Source organism: Aotus nancymaae, unplaced genomic scaffold, assembly GCF_030222135.1.
Source record: "Aotus nancymaae isolate 86718 unplaced genomic scaffold, 86718_ANA_hifiasm-v0.15.2.pri h1tg000007l, whole genome shotgun sequence".
In the NCBI taxonomy this organism is placed as follows: Eukaryota; Metazoa; Chordata; class Mammalia; order Primates; family Aotidae; genus Aotus; species Aotus nancymaae.
This window is the reverse complement of record NW_026988418.1, coordinates 17,377,752-17,397,428: the sequence shown is the minus strand read 5'-3', so window position 1 is coordinate 17,397,428 and position 19,677 is coordinate 17,377,752. Positions and strand designations below refer to the sequence as shown.

Here is a 19,677-nt window from a genome sequence, read left to right as displayed (position 1 = left end):
GCGGGGCCGGGCCCCGGGCAGGCGACCCGAGGGCCGAGGGTGCGGAGCTGGCAGAGGTGGGCACTGCGCGTGCGTACTCATGGGAGGGCGGCTCCCCTGGGTCTTGTGGGCCCCGGGGATAGAGCTGAGCTGAGGGAGGGTAGGCAAAGCGCGCTCTGGGACTGGCCTGGGGAAAGGCGCTCGGGCGGGGTTGCGCATCTTGGCCCGCGAAGTAAAAGGAGCTGGAGAGGGCGGTGCCGAGAGCGGGGCGGAGCCTGTGGGAGGCGTGGCGCGAAGAGCTCGGGGTAGAAACGAGCGCGCCCTGGAACTCCGCCGGGCTGCGGCGAGGGGGAGGGGACTGAGGGCGGGGCGGGGTCTATGGGAGGCGTGGCGCGAAGAGCTCCGGGTGGGAGCGAGCGCACCCGAGAACTCCGTGGAGGCCGTGGTGAGGGGGCGGGGCCTGTGGGAGGCGTGGCTCGAAGAGATCGGAGTTGGACGCGCGCGCCCGAGGACTCCGAGGACGCCGCGGGGAGAGGGGCGGAGCCGCGGGCCGGGACGCGCTGCGTCGGGCGGGGAGAAAGGGAGGTTTCGAGCCCGGACGGTCTGGCTCCCGGAGCTAACTGGAGTCGCAGGCGAGCGGGTTGCGGGGTGGGCGGGCTCCCCAGGCAAGGCAGAAGGAAGGGGATGCTGTTGGAAAGGGAGCAAGCGTGGAGGGGTGGTGAAGAGACGCGCGGCGGGAGGCTCAGAAGGGCCGTCGCGGGAGGTGTGACACGGTCCGGCCTTCTCCTCTAGGCCCTGGAGTCGCCAGTGCCAGCCCACGAAGCTCTTTGGGGCCAGAAATAGCGTCTTGACCAAAAGGGAAAACCAGTTGCAAATCGAAATTAATTTGTCTACCAAAATGTAGGCGGTCAGCCGCAACGTAACCCCTCTAGCTATGAGTTATACCTAAGGTTGGGGGCATTTATTAATATATTCTTTACATAATTTGGGGCGTGGCCTCCGCAAGTCGAGGCTTTAGGGCCCTCGAAGATCTCCACCGGGCCTTGGACTGAGGAGGAGGGTTTTGGGTGCAGGTGAGAAGGTGGTGCCAGGGCTGGTTTGTCTTGAAGGCCGTGGCCCTGGCCCCGCGGAGTCAGAAGCCATAGGCCGGGTCCGTGTTTTCTAAAGTACGTCAAGTTCCCAATGGATGATGCTTGGCAAAGGGTGTGAGGAGTCCAGCTGTAGCACCAGAAGCAAGACGCTCGTCAGGGAGAAGGTCCTCTGAGGACTTGACCTGGAGAGGTTTGGGGAAAGAAGGACCTCAAAGGGCATGTGAGCTGGCGATGAAAGGCTGAACTGGGGATGAAACCAGTGGCCCTGGTTTACAAGACAGGATAAGGCATCAGGGAAGTCCAGGGTCAGGGATTGTAAAAAATGGAAAGGATAGCACCCTAGCGTGTACCACCTTTGGTAAACTGCAGCCCTGGCTAATTTTTGTATATTTAGTAGAGAGAGTGTAGGGGTTTCACCATGTTGCCCAGGCTGGTCTCGAACTTGTGAGCTCCAGCGATCCACCCACCTCAGCCTCCCAAACTGCCAGGATTATAGGCGTGAACCACAGCACCTGGCATTGTATGGATTTCTCTAAGGTTGGTTTGCCTCTTTTCATTAAGTGCAACAAAAGAACCTTAAAGAAAACCCAGTCTCTGCCGTTTCTACTTAAGTAATTCTACCCAAAACAGGAAATAGGAAGATATAGAAGGTATGAAATGAGTTTTGTATTAAAGCATGTGTGTTTGCCTCTCTCAGAAAACTTAGATAATTAAGAATAAGAAAAGAACTGAACATTTGGAGAGTACATTGTTTCCTATTCATTTGCTCCGTATCAACCCTAAAGTGTAACACTTTTTAAAAAACAAGTTTGGCCAGGCGCAGTGGCTCACACCTGTAATCCCAACACTTTGGGAGGCAGAGGCGGGCAGATCACGAGGTCAACATGGTGAAATCCCGTCTCTACGAAAAATACAAAAATTAGCCGGGCGTGGTGGCACGCGCCTGTACTCTGTTACTCGGGAGGCTGAGGCAGGAGAATCTACTTGAATCCGGGAGGCGGAGGTTGCAGTGAGCCGAGATTGCGCCACTGCATTCCAGCCTGGCACAGAGTGAGACTCCGTCTCAAAAAAAAAAAAAATTCTCGGCTGAGTGCAGTAACCTTGCTCCTGTAATCCCAGCAGTTTGGGAGGCCGAGGCAGGCAGATAACTTGAGCTCACGAGTTAGAGACCAGTCTGGAAACATGGCATAACCCGTTTCTACAAAACAAAAAAATTAGCCGGGCATGGTGGTCCCTGTCTGTAGTCCCAGCTGCTAGGAAGGTTGCAGTGAGCCAAGATTGTGTCATTGCACTCCAGTCTGGGCCATAGAGCCAGACTTTGTATAATAAAACAAAAAAAAAAGTTGTCTCCCTACATCTCCAATCCTCACATTTCCACCTTCAAATAGATTACTGCTTGGTTTCCCCAGCTTGACTCTATTTATACTTGGGACCAATAATTACTTGTGGGGTGCTGTCCTATACGTGATGGTATATTTAGCAGCATTTTCCCTCCCAAGTTGTGACCCTAAAACTCTTCAGGTTTTGTGAAGTGTCCTTGGAGGCCAAAATCTCCCAGTCCAGTTTAGAACCACTGGAGTACAGAATAAAGTCCATTGCCATTAACCTGGCTTTTCAGATCTTTCATTATCTATTCCCAACCCACCTTTCCTAGAATTTGGCTCAGCCTAAGAGAACTGCCAATGTAGGAATCCTTTCTTTGGCTTCCTCCACAGATTATGATCTTTTATTGACTCTTCTTGGACATTTTCAGGGATGAAAGAAATTTAAAATCTTTCCTTTGCAAGAAAATCCTTATCTCTCCAATGTCTTCCTGCTTAAAATGTGCGTTTGTTGAGTCCAATTCACACTCCTGGAGGTGTTAAAAAAAAAAAAATTAATACTTTTTCCATTTGTGAGCACCTCTGAGTAAAAATCATAATCACATTTATATTTTTCACCTTTATGATCATGAACTTTTTACTCTCCTCTCAACAATATCAAGCCTAACAATGTCCTGCTTAAAACGTACTGCCCAGAACCGAACACAGTATTCTGGATGTGCATCATACTATGTTAGCACATGGTATATTATATTGTTAGTTGCATGCTTGTTCATCTTCCTTGACTCTGAGCTTGAAGGCAAGAACCAAGTCTTAGTCACTTAGGTTGTTTCATCTTTGCAATACTAGCACAGTGCTTGGCCCTTAGTTCAATTGGTGTTCAAAAATGTTGATGAAATGTAGTACCTCTTTAAGATAGCATTCTGTTACCTTTAGGGGCAGGTAGAGTACACTGTTACCTTATATTGACTTTGCGATCAACCAAACCTATATGTTTTATACATCTATATCAGAGGTTGGCAAACTTTTTTGTTAAAGGCCAAAGAGTAAATATTTTAGGTTTTATGGGCCTTATAGTCTGTCACAGTGACTCAGCTATGTCACTGTAACATATAATCAGCCATAGATAATATATAAGCTAATGAGCATAGCTATTTTCGAATATAATGCATGAACATTAAAATCTGAATTTCATGTAATTTTTATGTGTCAGAATATTTTAATTTTTAAAAAATATTATGAAATGTTAAACACATTTTTAGCTTGTGGGCCATACAAAAACAGATGGCAGGCTTGATTTGGCTCATGGGCAGTAGTTTGCTAACCCCTGATTTAGACCAACCCTCGTATGATTGATTTTTTTCAAGACTGAGTATAGGCTTTTACTTTTATCCTTGTTAAATATCTTACTCATTGCAAGCCATCTTTCTAGCTTGCTCATTTTTTTTGAATGCTAATTCTGTCACTCAGCATATCGGCTGACATCCCAGCTTTGTGTCTGCTAAATTGACAAGCATACTTTGTACATCTTAATTAATAAAAATGTTAAGTAGGAAAAGGATACAAGTCCTCCTCAAGTTCGTTTTCTTCCATTAATAATCATTCTTTTGAGTACTACCTTTCACCCAATTCATGTTTCTCTGTCAGGTCCACAGGGTATCTTGAGAGGCTTTGTCTGAAGCTTTGTTGAAATGTTTAGAACATGCTCCAAATGGGTAGGAACTCCATCAGACAAACAGAAATGTATAGCTTTGGTATAGCCTGTAAACTAAAGTTACTCCTACTTCCAATTTTAGTACTTCCTTGTTTACATTTTCAAGGCCACCATTTTAATAATGAAATTTAATAATTTTAGGGTTTTGTTGAGAATTAGCATCCAAGTTTATCAATCTGTATTTATAGAATTCACTGTCTTTCTCAGCTTAAAACTAAGGGTTGACAGTGTTCATCCCACACTGACTGGTTCTCTGGTATCAATAGTGTTAAAATTGGTAGAGAAAACAGGCACAAAAAATTTTAGAATATATGTGTTTTTTTCTTACTAATGTTACCACACTTTTAATACTATCAATACTAGTTTTTAAAGTATAATAGAAAGTAAACTTTTTCTAATAAAAACTAAGAATAAATGCATTTTAATAAAATACTGATATTGGCCAGGCACAGTGGTGCATGCCTTTAATCCCAGCACTTTCAAAGGCTGAGGCAGGAGGATCACTTGAGGCCAGGAGTTTTAAGACTGGCCTGTGCAGCATAGCAAGACCCCATCTCTACAGAATTTTTTTTTTTTTTTTTTTGAGACATAGTCTATCTCTGTTGCCAGGCTGGAATGCAGTGGCATGGTCTTGGCTCACTGCAACCTCTGCCTCCTGGGTTCAAGTGATTCTTCTGCCTCACCCTCCCCAGTAACTGGGATTACAGGTGTACACCACCACACCCAGCTAATGTTTGTATTTTTAGTAGAGATGAGGTTTCACCATATTGGCCAGGATGGTCTCGATCTCTTGACCTCATGATCTGCCCCCCTCGGCCTCTACAGACATTTTTTTAAAAATTAGCTGAGCATGGTGGCATACCTGTAGTCCCAGCTGCTTGGGAGGCTAAGGTAGGAGGATCACTTGAGCCCTAGAGTTCAGGGCTGCAGTGAGCCATGATTGCTCCCCTGCACACCAGCCTTGGTGACAGAGTGAGACTCTGTCTCTAAAAAAGTAAAATAATGAAGATTTTTTAAAAATTTAAGTAGGGAAATTTACCTTGCCAGATGTTAACACTTTATACCCTCTTCTGTCATTTTGCTTTTAGTCTGTATCTTTATATTTAGAATGTGTCTCTGGAAAACAGTATTTAGTTGTTGGTTTTTTAAAAATTTAATCTAATAATTGAGTGTTTATTAACACTTAATGGAATAATTGATGTATTTTTGCTTAAATCTGTGTTCTTGCTATTTGTTTTCTGTTTGTCCCATTTTTCTAGTTTTGTTTCTCTTTTTCTGCCTTCTTTCGGATTAATTGAGTATTTTTATGGTATTCCATGTTGTTCTACTCTGTTGACCTTCTTCCTGTACCCCAGTGTTTTGTTTTTTTGTTTGGTTAGGGTAGTCAGGGATTTATTTTGTGGAGCAGAGTAGCAGAAATAGTCATGTCTTACAGATTATGGGTTTCTTACGTAAACAAACATGTTAGAGTCCCTCCTACATGTTAAATAGCTTGGATGTTAAACTATCTGCTAGGCAACAGCCTTTCCTTCTCACTTGGTTTTCTCAGATAAAGTTTAGAGAATCAAGAAGTTGCCTTTTTTGTTATTTTTTAATTTACAGGTTAAACACTTTAAGATGAGAAAAATTGAACTCTGTCTGAGCTCTGAAGGATCCGAAGTGATTTTAGCTACATCAAGTGATGAAAAACACCCACCTGAAAATATCATTGATGGGTAAGAGTTACTATAGTTTGTTGTTTTCGGTCTTAAGTCAGTGAATCCCTTGAGTACTTGGACTGTGTTTTATAACAACTTGCCCTATTAAACAGAGTTTAGTAAATGTTTGGTAGTTTACCTGATATCCACTTTTGATACCATTTCTGAAACTAATTCACTTGTGTATATTTAGGTTTTTGATTCTTTTCTTTATAATTCCTAAACTGAACTCTTTATACAAATAGGTTTTTTTAGAAGTGGTTTACCAAGGCAAAAACACAACAACTTCATTTTATGGAAGTATAAATTTTAAGGTCTAGTTATGGTTTTACTCCAAGTTTTTCTTGGAATAAGAATGTAAATATTGTAACTTCCTGTTTACTACCTATTTCCTTACTGGTCTGAGTAACATCTTTGCAGAACTGAATGCTTCATTCCCTGCTATCATGTATTGTTTGCTTCTCCCCTTTTTGATATCCTTCCAATTTCTTCTCTTCACTGTGCTAGAGCTTTTTCTAGGTAGATATTTTTCTAAATATTGTTTTTAGACTTCTTATTCCAAGAAAAAGCAGTTAATGGGAGAACTCGTTTTTTAATAATTCTGGCTTATTACTTTCTTGAACCCTCTTTCTTGGTATATGTACAATGACTAGAGTTTGACTCCTAGAACCATCTGATTTTAGGGCTGGAGGGACTTATGGGTTTATTTTGCCATAACCCTTTATTTTAGACTGTGGTAAGAGAGATCTAAAGAGGTTAAGTACTTCTTTTAATTATTGAAGGCAGAACCAGTTGTAACAGAGGTTTCATGATTCTTTATATATCTTGAAGCCCACGTATCTGGATGAAATTCTAGCAACTCAGCCTCTTCCTTGAAGCCTAGTTGTAATCTTTATGACAACTGACTTTTCTGCTCAGATAGGATTCATCTATCTCTGCTGGGCTCCAATAACATTTGGTATATACCTCTGTTGCCTTACTTTTTCCTTTATTGTATTGTTTACTTTTAATGTTTGTTCCTTCTCTCAACTGTGAATTCCTAGAAGTCAGAAACTATTTCTCTGAGTCAAACTGGACTAATATTGGAAAGTAATCATAGTCTACACACACACACACACACATAAAAACACGTTTATATGCATATATTACTATACTTTTGCATGTAGGGCTTTATAATTTCATAGATAGTATGTCAGTTGACCCTCACAGTAATCTTGGGGAATAAGAAGCACGAAAAAGTATTTACAACTCCATTGTAAAGATGAAGAAAAGAATGATCAGGGCTGGGCATGATGGCTTACGCCTGTAATCTTAGCACTTTAGGAGGCTGAGGTAGGCGGATCACAAGGTCAGGAGTTCGAGACCAACCTGACCAACATGGGGAAACCCTGTCTCTACTAAAAAATATAAAAATTAGCAGGATGTGGTGGTGTGTGTCTATAATCCCAGCTACTCAGGAGGCTGAAGCAGGAGAATCACCTGAACCCGGAAGGCGGAGGATGCAGTGAGCCAAGATCGCGCCACTGCACTCCAGCCTGAGTGACAGAGTGAGACTCTGTCTCAAAAAAAAAAATGATCAGATGACCTGCTCAAAATAAAAATGACTTGCTCAAAATTACACAGATAAGCAAGCGGCAGAATCAACTGACACTTATGTCTTGTAACTTGTACTTCAGGGATCTTTGTGCTACACTAGGTTAACTCAAACTTAGTTTGTATCAAAAATACAATACCTGCTTTTTGCCTCTGTCTCTTCTTCTTAGTTGTTTACTTCCTGAAATTTAGGTAGTAGTTACTATCCTACTCTGACTTGGAGTAGAAAAATTAATATGGGAACTGCTTTAAGGATACACAGAACTATGGAGATTTGCCTTAAGCTGTTTGCCAGAAATAGAGGACTTTCCAGAAACACTCCTTGATTCTGATTGGAGATAGATTAGTTTTCCAAGGCAAAATCAATTTACCTTGTAGTACCTTGGTGATCTTTCTCTCAAGCGAGTGTGTTTTTATGTTTATAGAACATTAGGATTAGCTATCATATATCGCAATTAATATTTTAGGCTCTGTCAGTGCATTTTAATGAATAAGGACATAATATTTTTTAGATTAGACAAAAACTCTTAGTGCAGAAAAACATATGGAATAAAAGTAGTTACCATCCTGGTAACTGAACAGAGTACATTGGAGACTTTTAATCCATATGCAGTTCCAGAAAATATAATTAGACTGTATATTATAGACACTGAAAGTTATTTTCTGGCCAGGCGAGTGGCTCATGCCTATAATCCCAGCACTTTGAGAGGCTGAGGTGGGCAGATCAGTTGAGGTCAGGAGTTTGAGACCAGTCTGGCCAACTTGGTGAAACTCCGTCTCTACTAAAAATACCAAAAAATTAGCCAGGTGTGGTAGTGCACACCTGTAGTCCCAGCTACTCAGAGGCTGAGGCATGGGAATTGCTTGAACCCAGGAGGTGGAGGTTCAGTGAGCTGAGATCATGCCACTGTACTCTAGCCTGACTGACAGAGCGAGACCCTCTCAGCTTTTTTTGAAAAACAAGAAAAGTTATTTTCTGTGCAGAAGTTGCTTTATCTAAATGGAGTAACCTAGAATTATTTGGAGAAAACAGTGCTATAAATGTATCCCTACAGGACAATGGAGTATTGTTTTATGGCCCTGCTCCAAACTCTCCATTCCTCCAGAAATAAGAGTTAAATAAATAGCTAGGCATAGTGGCTGAGGCAGGAGGATAGCTTGAGGTCAAGAGTTTGAGACTAGCCTGGCAACATAGCAAGACTGCATCTCTACAAAAAGAAAATGATTGTACTTCTACTTTTCCTCTGCCCTCTGTGTTTAATGTGTCAATGATAAAGGGGGAAAGAGATTCTACACTAGGAAAAAAAAGAGTCAAGAAAAAAGGAAGAGAGATAATCAGTCATTTTGGTATAGTGTAGAAGAATACTATATTTAGAATTAAAATTCCTGAGTAAGTGAACTATGTGTTATCTTGGTCAAAGAGTATAGGCCAGGCACAATGGCTCATGCCTGCAATTCCAGCACTTTGGGAGGCTGAGGCAGATGGATCACGAGGTCAGGAGTTTGAAACCAACCTGACCAACATGGTGAAACCCCATCTCTACCAAAAATACAAAAACGAGCTGGGCATGGTGGTCCATGCCTGCAATCCCAGCTACTCAGAAGGCTGAAGCAGGAGAATCACTTAAACCCAGGAGGCAGAGGTTGCAGTGAGCCAAGATCATGCCACTGCACTCCAGCCTAGGTGACAGAGCGACACTCCATCTCAAAAAAAAAAAAAAGAAAGAAAGAAAAAAGAGTATATATAAATATATTACTCTTTGAGCCTCATTTACTGATCTGAAAAATGAGGATAATTCCACCAAAAAATCACATGAGATAATCTATATAAGATAGGTATTAGCTATAAATTCATTTTTAAAAGAAAACTGCTACTACTTTGATGACTTCCTTATACATAATTAAAAGGATTTAGTTAGATGTCATTTTAAAATTCAAGTGTATCTCTACATGATATTTTGTTATTCTGTTGTCATGTTTATTGAAAGCAGCCAAAGAAAAACATGGGGCAATTAAAATTCATTTAACGAATTTCAATAAGTAAAATTTAAAACCATAAATATGAAAGGAGTTTGTAAAATATTAAGCATTTTATTAAAAAAAACCTAGAATTTTGAGTTAGGAGATCTGGCCTTGACTGGGCACGGTTGTTCATACCTATAATCCTAGCATTTTGGGAAGTCAAGGTGGGAGGATCACTTGAGCCTGGAAGTTTGAGGCTACAATGAGCTATGATTGTGCCACTGTACTCCAGTCTGGGTGACAGAACAAAACCCTGTCTCTTAAAAAAGAAGTAGCTCTGGCCTTTTTTTGTTTTTTTCTTGGTATCAACCTTATTGACATATTCATATACCATACAATTCACTCACTTAGAATGTGCATTTCAGTGGCTTCCAGCCTATTCACAGAGTTACGCAGCCATCTCCACAATCGATTTTAGAACATTTTCATCATTCTAAAAAGAAACCCCACAGTTGTTATCAGTCACCCTGTATTTTCCCATCCGTACTATCCCTAGGCAAGCATTAATCTACTTTGTTTCTGTAGATTTTATGTATTGAGACATTTCATATAAATAGAATCATACACATGTGGTCTTTTTTGACTAGTTTCTTTCTTTTTTTGTTTATTTGAGACAGAGTCTTACTCTGTCATCCAAGCTGGAGTGCAGTGGTGTAATCTCAGCTCACTCTAACCTCCGCCTCCTGAGTTCAAGCAATTCTCATGCCTCAGCCTCCCGAGTAGCTGTGACTGCAAGTGTGTACCATCATACCCAGCTAATTTCTGTATTTTTAGTAGAGACGAGGTTTCACCATGTTGGCTACGCTGGTCTTGAACTCCTGACCTCAAGCAACCTACCTGCCACAGCCTCCCAAAGTGCTTGGATTACAGGCATGAGCTACCACACCTGGCCTGGTTTCTTTCACTTATGTGTTTTCAAAGTTGACCCATGTTGTAGCACATATCAGTACTTCATTCCTGTTTATTGTCAAGATTTCATTGTATGGATATAGCACATTTTATTTACGCAGTCATCAGTTGATGGACATCTGCTTTGTTTCTACTTTTGAGCTGAATTTTCCCTGATTTTATTTTAAAATACCAACTTATAGATCCAAAAAACTCAGCAAGACCTAAGCTGAATAAATACAGAGATTGTATCTTAGTCAAACTGTTGAAAAAGAAAAAGAAAAGAAAATTAAAATAGCTGGAAGGAAATAAAAACCATTATATACAGAGGAACAACAGTATTAGTGACAGCCGACTTTATATCACAAACAGTGGAAGCCAGACAACAATAGAGGAATATCTTTCAAATACTGGGCAAGGGAGAAACAAGCAAATACTTTAAAACCTGTCAATCCAGAATTCTGTGTCTAGCTAAATGATCTCCGAAAAATGAAGATAGTAGAATAAGGGCATTTTTCATCACAAGGAATGCTAAAGGAAATTCTGCAAGTTGAAGAGGTAAAATACTAGCTGGAAAATCAAACCCATAAGAAGAAGTTAAGTGTACTGGAAATAGTAAATATTTGGGTAAATATAAAGGACTGCCATTTTTCCTCTTTTTTTTGAACAATAACTGACCACTTAAGGAAAACAATTGTATTATGGGATTTATTATATATGTAAAATATGTGACAACAAAGGCACAAAAGTGATGTTCAGTGTGAATTGACTCTCATGAGGTTATTATGTTGTAACTTAGCAACTGTTTCAAAAATTTCTAATAAAAGGTATAGCTAAAAATAAAATAGAGGAATTAAATGGAATTTTTAAAAAAATTTACTCAGAAACAGGAAAGAAGAAAAGGACAAGAATAGATGGGAGGGACAAAAATGAATAGCAAGATGGTAGATTCACACCCAACCATATCAGTGGTTATACTAAATGTCAGTGGGACTAAACACTCCAATTAAGTATCAGAGATTGTCAGACTGGATAAAAAGCCAAGACCCAAATATATATTGTCTGAAAGATATGCACTTTAAATATAAAGATAAGAATAGGTTGAAAATAAAAGGATGAAAGAAGATGCATCCTGCAAACAGTTGACATAAGAAAATCACTCTAGCTATATTCACATCAGACAAAGTAGAATGTAAGACAAGGAGCATTACCAGAGACAAAGGGGACATTTTATAATGTTAGAGGGTCAATTTATTAGGAAGAGAGGATAATCAATCATAAGTGTATATGGACCTAATAATAGTTCTTTAAAATATGTAAAGCAAAATCTGACAGCTGAAAGGGAGAATTAGACAAATTCACAATTATAGTTAGAGATTTTAATACCCTTTTCTCAGTAATGATAGAACAATTTGGCAGAAAATCAATAAAGACATAGATGATCTGAACAGTATCATAACCTCGACTTTGTTGACAGTTATAGAACACTATAATCAACAACATGGAACAAGAACATATTGATGGGTTGGCTGTGGTGATTCATGCCTGTAATCCCAACACTTTGGGAGGCCGAGGCGGGCGGATCACCTGAGATCGGGAGTTCGAGACCAGCCTCACCAACATGGAGAAAGCCTATCTCTACTAAAAATACAAAATTAGCCGGACATGGTGGCGCATGCGTGTAATCCCAGCTATGCGCGAGCCTGAGGTAGAATTGCTTGAACCCGGGAGGCAAAGGTGGTGAGCCGAGATCACACCATTGCACTCCAGCCTGGGCAACAAGAGTGAAACTTCATCTCAAAGAAAAAAGAAAGTGGAGTACAACCACTTTGGAAATCTCACAGTTTCTTATAAAGTTAAATATACTTTTACCCTATGTCCCAGCAATTTCACTCTTAGTAATTACCCAGAAAAATGAAAACATGTTCACAAGCATCTGTACAAACATATCTATAGCAGCTTTGTTCCTAATAGTAAAAAAGTGGAAGCAATTACAATATCCAACAAAATATCAAACAAAATCATGAATAAAAACATTGTGGCATAGTCTGTGGTGATAGAAATCAAAGCAGTGGTTGTCAAAGGGAGGTAGGGATTTCTGGAAGGAAAGATAAGGGAAATTTCTGGAGTTATGGAAATGTTATATCTTCACTGGAGTATTGGTTACATAAGCATGTACATTTATCAAAACTCATTAAGTTATACACTTAAGGTGAATTTCACTGTAGGTAAATTTTATTTCCAAAAAAAGAAAAAGCTTATGTAGTTGAAATGATTATTTCTGTAGTCAAAACTATATATACTATTTTGTCTATATGTAACTTAAAATTGAGTTCACTTTTTAATTTTTGTTTGAACAAACATTTAGGTTGTCTGTACTATGGGTGAGCCTTTGTAGCAGTTGTAGGTTTACAAAGATGAGTAAGGGAAGGAAGCTGGGCTCAAAGAGCTCAGCATTTAGCAGAAGCCATAGAAACAGGAGATTAAGTGCCAACTTAGAAATAGAGGCTGAGTGTGAGATAAGTGCAAAAGAGGGAGGCAGTGATTCTGAATTGGTGGGGTTAGATAAATTAGACCAAAAAGTGAATGAACTTAAGGGGAAGATGGGTTTTTCAGGTAAAAAAAAAAAACACTCATGAATGAACCAAGGTACAGAAGCATGAGCCTGTATTAACATATTTGCAGAATTTTAAGTGGCCCGATGTGACCACAGTAATGGAAGAGAATATACCTTAATTATGGAACCAGATTGTACAGTCTTAAATGCCATACAAAGGAGTTTAGAATTATAGGCGATAAGGGAGCACTGAGGCTTTTAAATAGGAGCAATATCTATTCCGTTTCTGTGTTTTAGAAAAGAATACCTGGTAGTAGTAAGGAAGAATTATTAAAATTAGAGATTAGAGATTATAGGCAGAATTAACAGAAAGAGATGTAAGAGTCCAGTAGTCATTTAATTTTTAAAAACAGGTATTCAATACAACTTTATGATTAACCATTTATATTTGGCTATTCTTTTTTTTTTTTTTTAATTAACGATAGGAATCCAGACACATTTTGGGCCACTACAGGAATGTTTCCCCAGGAGTTCATTATTTGTTTCCACAAACATGTAAGGATTGAAAGGCTTGTAATCCAAAGTTACCTTGGTAAGCAAATCTTACATTAATTTTTTCTTATATATTTTTTTTTTTGGTGCTCCAGGTAAGGTTCATATGTTAATTTTCATTATCCTTTAATTTTTTCCACAGGCAGAAGGCATGTATGTAAACTTTCGGCAAAACACTAGTTTTTCTTTATAGCATGGAATCCAGTTTTATTGCTGGAGTGAAAGGATGGAGATTATGGGTTAACTGCCTTGAGCTCAATTGGCCTCTCCGAAACTGCACATTTGAAACCCTTCCAAAGCACATAATAATTTCCATGCAGTTTACTATGTGAAAGTCTTTGACAAAAGGCCCTATTAGGAACATTAGATGCCAGTTTGCCAGAACACTAAGTTCATGACATCTTTATTCTAGATTCATTTGTCCAGGAGTTCTTTGTCTAATTCTGGTTGAAAATCTGATAACCCTGATTATTTACATTGGATAGTTGTGATTCTTCTATTACTAGTGGCATTTTCTGAGGAATTTAGGAGGAGAATCTCCCTTGGGACATCATTCTAATCCTATTTGTCTATTTAAGAATAAAATTATCAGTCGAAATTATGGCAGGAAACAGAATACATCCTAGATGGTTCAAATGAAGAGGCTCTATTGATGGGGCTACTTGCAAAATTATGGCTTGGGTTAAGGGAACAAACAAGGCAAGGAATGATGAGGCCCTCAGTAACTATAGCAGGAAGCTGTGACCAGCCCTGGGAAGGAAATAGTGTTATCAGAGATCTGTGAGAGCTGGAGCCTGTGTGAAAGGACCTGACTAACAGGCGCTGTAGGCAGGAGAAACTGTCAAAGATGTGGCACTGAAACAGATAGGGAGTGGAGACAATAAAATAGGCTGATCTTACTTCCCCACACCAGTCTCCCCGTGGTGTCTCCCACTGGTCAAATCCAATAAGAAGCCAATAGGTAAGTGAATCCAGGTGATGTGGTCCACAGAGGTTAGCTTCTTACGGCACAGAACAGGACAAAGAGGAGGAGGAATGGATCTGGAGTGGTAGAGACTGGACTGGGGACAGTGGAGAAAAGACTGTATTCCTATTAAGTCTCTCTTTTGTCATTAATTGTGGAGGCTCTGGAGTCAGACCTAAAGTTTGAATTCCATTTCTGGCACTTACTAGCTATATATCATTGAACACCTTGCTTGGCTCTGCGAAACCTGTTTTCTCACCAATAAAGTGGGTTAAAATATTTTTCTCATGATATTGTAGTCAAAAGTGAATGGATAAATATGTCTGACTCATCATAGGCTCTCCATGAATGTTTATGATCAAGACACCAATAGTATTATTATTGCCAGAACACACAAAAAAAATCTGAATAAAGCCAAATTCAAAAAACCTCTACTTGCCCTGCGTTGTATGGTTACAAACATTTGGAAGATTAGTTACACAAGACTATATTTTACCATAGGGTTTTTTTTTGGAAAAACACAGAGTAACTTCCATGATGTTTCTGATCCCCGTGCTCTGTGTAATTCCATTGTGCATGACAGTCTCAGGCAGAGGGAAAAAGAAATATAGGTAAAAAAACGTAGAACCAGATTAACACTTTACTCACTTTGTTTACAATGTCAGTACGGACCTTGAAGATTGAAAAGAGCACGTCTAAAGAGCCAGTTGATTTTGAGCAATGGATTGAAAAAGGTATGTGTTTCACCAGCATTGTTCTGAGCATAAAGGAGTAGATAATACTTCTTTGACTCTACATTTCCCGTCTAGCTGTACTTTGGTGAAAAAAGATGACTTTAATGATCCTGATCCTTCTGACACATTTAGGGATCAGAAAGACCCAGGTTTGAATACAAAGCTGCTTCTTCATTTACTGGTTATATAATTATTAACATGCGACTTAATTTTTCTCAGTTTCAGAATCCTTGTCAGGAAATGACAATGATGCCTATCATTTAAGATTTTGGTGAACTAGTGTCTGGCATATAATAGAAAATTAATATTAGTTTCTCATCTTCTTTCCTTTCTTCCTAATTAATGGTATTATTTAAATATCACCATCAGAGTTGATAGCCTCTACTTAAACACAGCATCTTACCTTCATGTAGCTATCTCTTTTCCCTCTGAAAATAGCATGAAAATAATAGTAAAGGAATAAAAAGAGGCATAAACCTACAAGGACAAATAATAAACAACTAGCAAACTAAAGCAAATATGAGAAATCAGTGTATATTACGATGAAGGGAAAGCAGATGGAGGAGTAGTACTTTCTTTTTTTTGTTTTGTTTTGTTTTTATTTTTCTTAGGAGTAGTACCTTCTTTAGCTGAATGAACTAGGTTATAACCTAAGTTCTTACCAAGGAGCATAACAACAAGAAGCAAGCTGCTTTGCCACACAGAACCCCAGAAAGGTCTCAAACTCAAAGGCAACAGGTGCCATGGGAAGTATGAATGAGACCTGGGTCAGAAAACAAGGGTAATTAGTTGAAAATCTATATACAGAGTAGTCATACTCTAGGTACCTTCTTCCCATCCTATAAAGCTAGGTGACCACTCCCTTCTCCCACAGACTTCCACCATCACCCTCAAGAGACAACTGGAAATACAGACTGTTGAGGCTCAGGAGACCAGGTGTAGTAGCCAGTGAGTGAGACATGGAGTTGAAAATAGGATACTTGTGGAAGCCTACTTCCTGTATACTGGTATTAACATCAGCAGCCCAGAATATACCCTCAGCTAGGAGATTGCAACATTCGTCTTTGAAGAAATTAAATGGCCCCAGAAAAAAGACCTATTGATACTGACAAAGGCTAGCTCATTTCTGGTTACCCTATTGAAGTCCAGTAATTAACAAGCGTGGCTCATGCACACAGTTTTCAAATGATGCACACAATTTTCAAATGATCCACAAGTAACAAAAGACAGAGATCACCAGACATTAATGAAGTCCTCAAACCCTGAATATAATCAAGCTTTTAGCTCTAATTTCCAATCTATAAGAAATATAGAGGATAGAGGCACAAATCAAGTGAAACCACAAATAGGCAAGGTGATAAAATCTAGAATGTGGGGCTGGGCACAGGGGCTCATGCTTGTAATCCCAACACTTTGGGAGGCAGAAGGAGGAGGATCGCATGAGCCCAGGAGTTCAGGACTGGCCTGGGAAACGTGACAATATGTTATCTCTACAAAAAAATTTAAAAATTAGCTGGGCATGGTGACACACACCTGTAATTGCAGCTACTTGGAAGCTGAGATGGAAGGATCACTTGAGCCCAGGAGGTTGAGGCTGCAGTGAGCTGTGATCACACCACTGCACTTTAGCCGGGGTGACAGAGCAAGACCCCATCTCTAGAAAAAACTAGAATGTGAGACATTGTACAGGACAACTGTACTGGTCTTTTCAGTAAGTCAAAGGCATTAAAAAAAAGTGTGTGGGGGAGAGAAAGCAGTTCAAAGTTAAAAGAGACTTAATTCCGATTTTAATAAACCAAATATAAAAAGACAGGGACAATTGGGGAAATTTTAATAGAAATTGGGTTTCATATTATATTAAAGCACTATTTTTAATGTTACTGTGATAGTGGTATTATGGTTATATAAAGAGTTATTATTTAGAAATGGATAATTAAGTATTTGGGGGAGGCTGGGCTCACACCCATAATCCCAGTGTTTGGGAGGCTAAGGCAGGCAGATCGCTTGAGCTCAGGAATTCAAGAGACTAGCTGGGCAACATGGAGAAATCTTTTCTCTACAAAATATATATATATTTGCTGGTGCAATCTCGGATCACTGCAACTTCCACTTCCCAAGTTCAAGCGATTCTCCTGCCTCAGTCTCCTGAGTAGCTGAGATTACAGGCGTGCACCACAATGCCCTGCTAATTTTTGTATTTTTGGTAGAGACAGGGTTTTTGCCGTGTTGGCCAGGCTGGTCTCAAACTCCTGACCTCAAGTGATCCACCTGCCTCAGCTTCCCACAGTGCTGGGATTACAGGAGTGAGCCACCGCACCTGGCCTAAAATACTTTAGTGGAAAAAAAAATAGATAAATTCACTATGATGAAATGTTAGTAGTTATAAAATCTAGATTACAGGATTACAGGTATATGTGGGAGTTTTTTTATGTTCTCTCCTTAGTATGTTTGATATTTTTCAATTTTTTGCAACTAAAACTAAGCAAATGAAAAAGTCTGTTAATTTCTGGTGGTAGTGTTGTACAAGAAGGAAAACATGATTATAATTTATTACTTATTTCAGGAGTAAATAACATTTAGATAGACAAAGTAATGTAACCATCAAGTAGGATTTCAAATTTGAGAGGAGGGAAGGAGGGAGAAGTTGAAGGAGGAAGAAGAGGGGATTTCAGTTTTAAAAAGCTAAAATTTCACCTACCATAATATAAAGTCAGTAAAAACTTTATAAACAAGAAAAGGAATAAAAACATAAATCCAGGGAAAACAGCTTAAAGAGTTGAAAATGTTTACTTCTAGGAAGCAGGACTAGAGGAGAAAGAAGGGGTAAAGCATATTAATGATTTTTATGATTTCAGAAAAGAGGAAACAATCACAGAGACTTCTCTTTTAATACTATGGGGCTTTTACATTATGTACATTATTTTATATAAAGTTAATTTTAAATACTGTCATTAGCTATCATTATAGCAATTAAATCTTTCATGTTTCCAAAAGAATGTTTGATATGATTAACTCATGATCAAATAAATTAGTCTGCTCTCAAATTACATAAGGAAACTTTTTTTAAACTTGGATACCAGAAGATTACTTCATGGGCCACACAATTATGCATCATAGTGAAAGTTTACTGAGACTCAGCTCTAGTTGTTACCCACGGGTATGGTAAAATGGCTTCTTTCTGTTAGTAGCTGGATCCTCAAATGTTCACTTCTTTTTTCTTGAAAAGGGGATTTTAAAAAGTAAATGTTTGAAAAAGAAATTTTCACATTTTATCAGTTCTTTATATTCCTTTACTATCAATATGATTGACATTTGCATTTCCTTTTGCTTATACACACTAGGATATTTTATAGCTCATAAATAGTTCATCTTTTTTGCCTTGTATATCCTGTGTCTCTAGTTTTAAATTAAATCTCAACATGCAAATGATGATTTGATGATTCCTTCAAATCTGGTCTTATAATTTACCGGATATCATATTTTGCTGAACATAAATTTCAGTAACTATTCTCATGTATTTTGACCTTTAACTCATTTCTTCTGTTACATTTGTGTTTTAGATTTGGTACACACAGAGGGGCAGCTTCAAAATGAAGAAATTATGGTAAGTAAATATACTTCATAGAATTAAAAATCAACCTGCACAGTGTATTTAGACCTGAAACCTATCTCCATAGTCATAGTTAATAAATATCTTTATATTTTTTATAAAGATATTTTATAAAGATTTAGGTACAGAATCTCTGTACCTAAATCAACCAGTAGAGAAAGTAGTTCTTAATAATAATATAAGCTAAATGTACATTCATAAATTAGGCTCTTTTATAGAGAGTGACAGCAAGATAAAAAAATTCATTTTTTGTTTTTGTCATTCATTTACTTTGAAGTATTAATTTGGTTTACTTTCTTTCATTTGATTCCGTAGGTATTTTAGAATAGGAATCAAAAAAGGTCGAGATGCCAAAATTGGATGTTAATTTAAGCATGAAAGGACAAGGGAGATTCAGATAAGGGGAACTGGAGCATAGGATCAGCAACAAATAAGCCAAAGAGAGATGAGGTGGAAAGAGAACCAGTGTTTTTCGATAACATTCCATCAGGCTTTGCTTGTCAAGTGAAATGAATGCCTGCTGATGAGGAAGCTGCTGCCTCATCAGGAGTTCCTCTATTCCTGCTAGTTGGTCAGACCCTGGTTTTAGACAAACACAAAAAGTAAAACAACTGAATATTTACTTATTAGGTGGTCACAATTTGTTTAATTAAGGTTTCTCTAAATGAGGGTTAAAATGGTACCTCATCCATTAAGTTTTATTTCTTCACAACTTGCCGGAAGCTGCTATTAAATCAGTGCATCCCATTAGTTCCTTTCTCTTCCACCAAAATTCACCCAATAACTGGGGAAGCCATTGAAGTCCTGAAAAATGATTAATGATACTGAATTTTATCTTTCTGTTTTTTCTGTCTTTATGGGTTCTGATTAGTAAGCCCCTGCTACCTTTTGTATATTGTTTCAGGACTCCACTGTGGAGGGTCACAGCATTATAGAAATTTGGAAAATAGTAAG

The 19,677-nt window shown here is 38.8% G+C and overlaps 1 protein-coding gene across 9 annotated transcripts in view; it reads left to right on the top strand.

The window, feature by feature from the left end:
- The first annotated feature begins 7 nt into the window (after nt 1–7).
- IFT25 (intraflagellar transport 25) overlaps nt 8–19,677 on the top strand; it is a 30,316-nt gene continuing 10,646 nt past the window's right edge. For 4 of the 9 annotated variants that reach the window (XM_021667802.2, XM_064372374.1, XM_021667801.2 and 1 more), the window contains exons 1-5: nt 1,059–1,607; nt 5,709–5,821; nt 13,349–13,455; nt 15,045–15,113; nt 18,674–18,717. In XM_021667802.2, the coding sequence (XP_021523477.2) occupies nt 1,593–1,607; nt 5,709–5,821; nt 13,349–13,455; nt 15,045–15,113; nt 18,674–18,717 (348 nt within the window). In that variant the 5' untranslated portion in view covers nt 1,059–1,592. The other 5 variants (XM_064372379.1, XM_064372375.1, XM_064372378.1 and 2 more) reach the window with 5 other exon arrangements.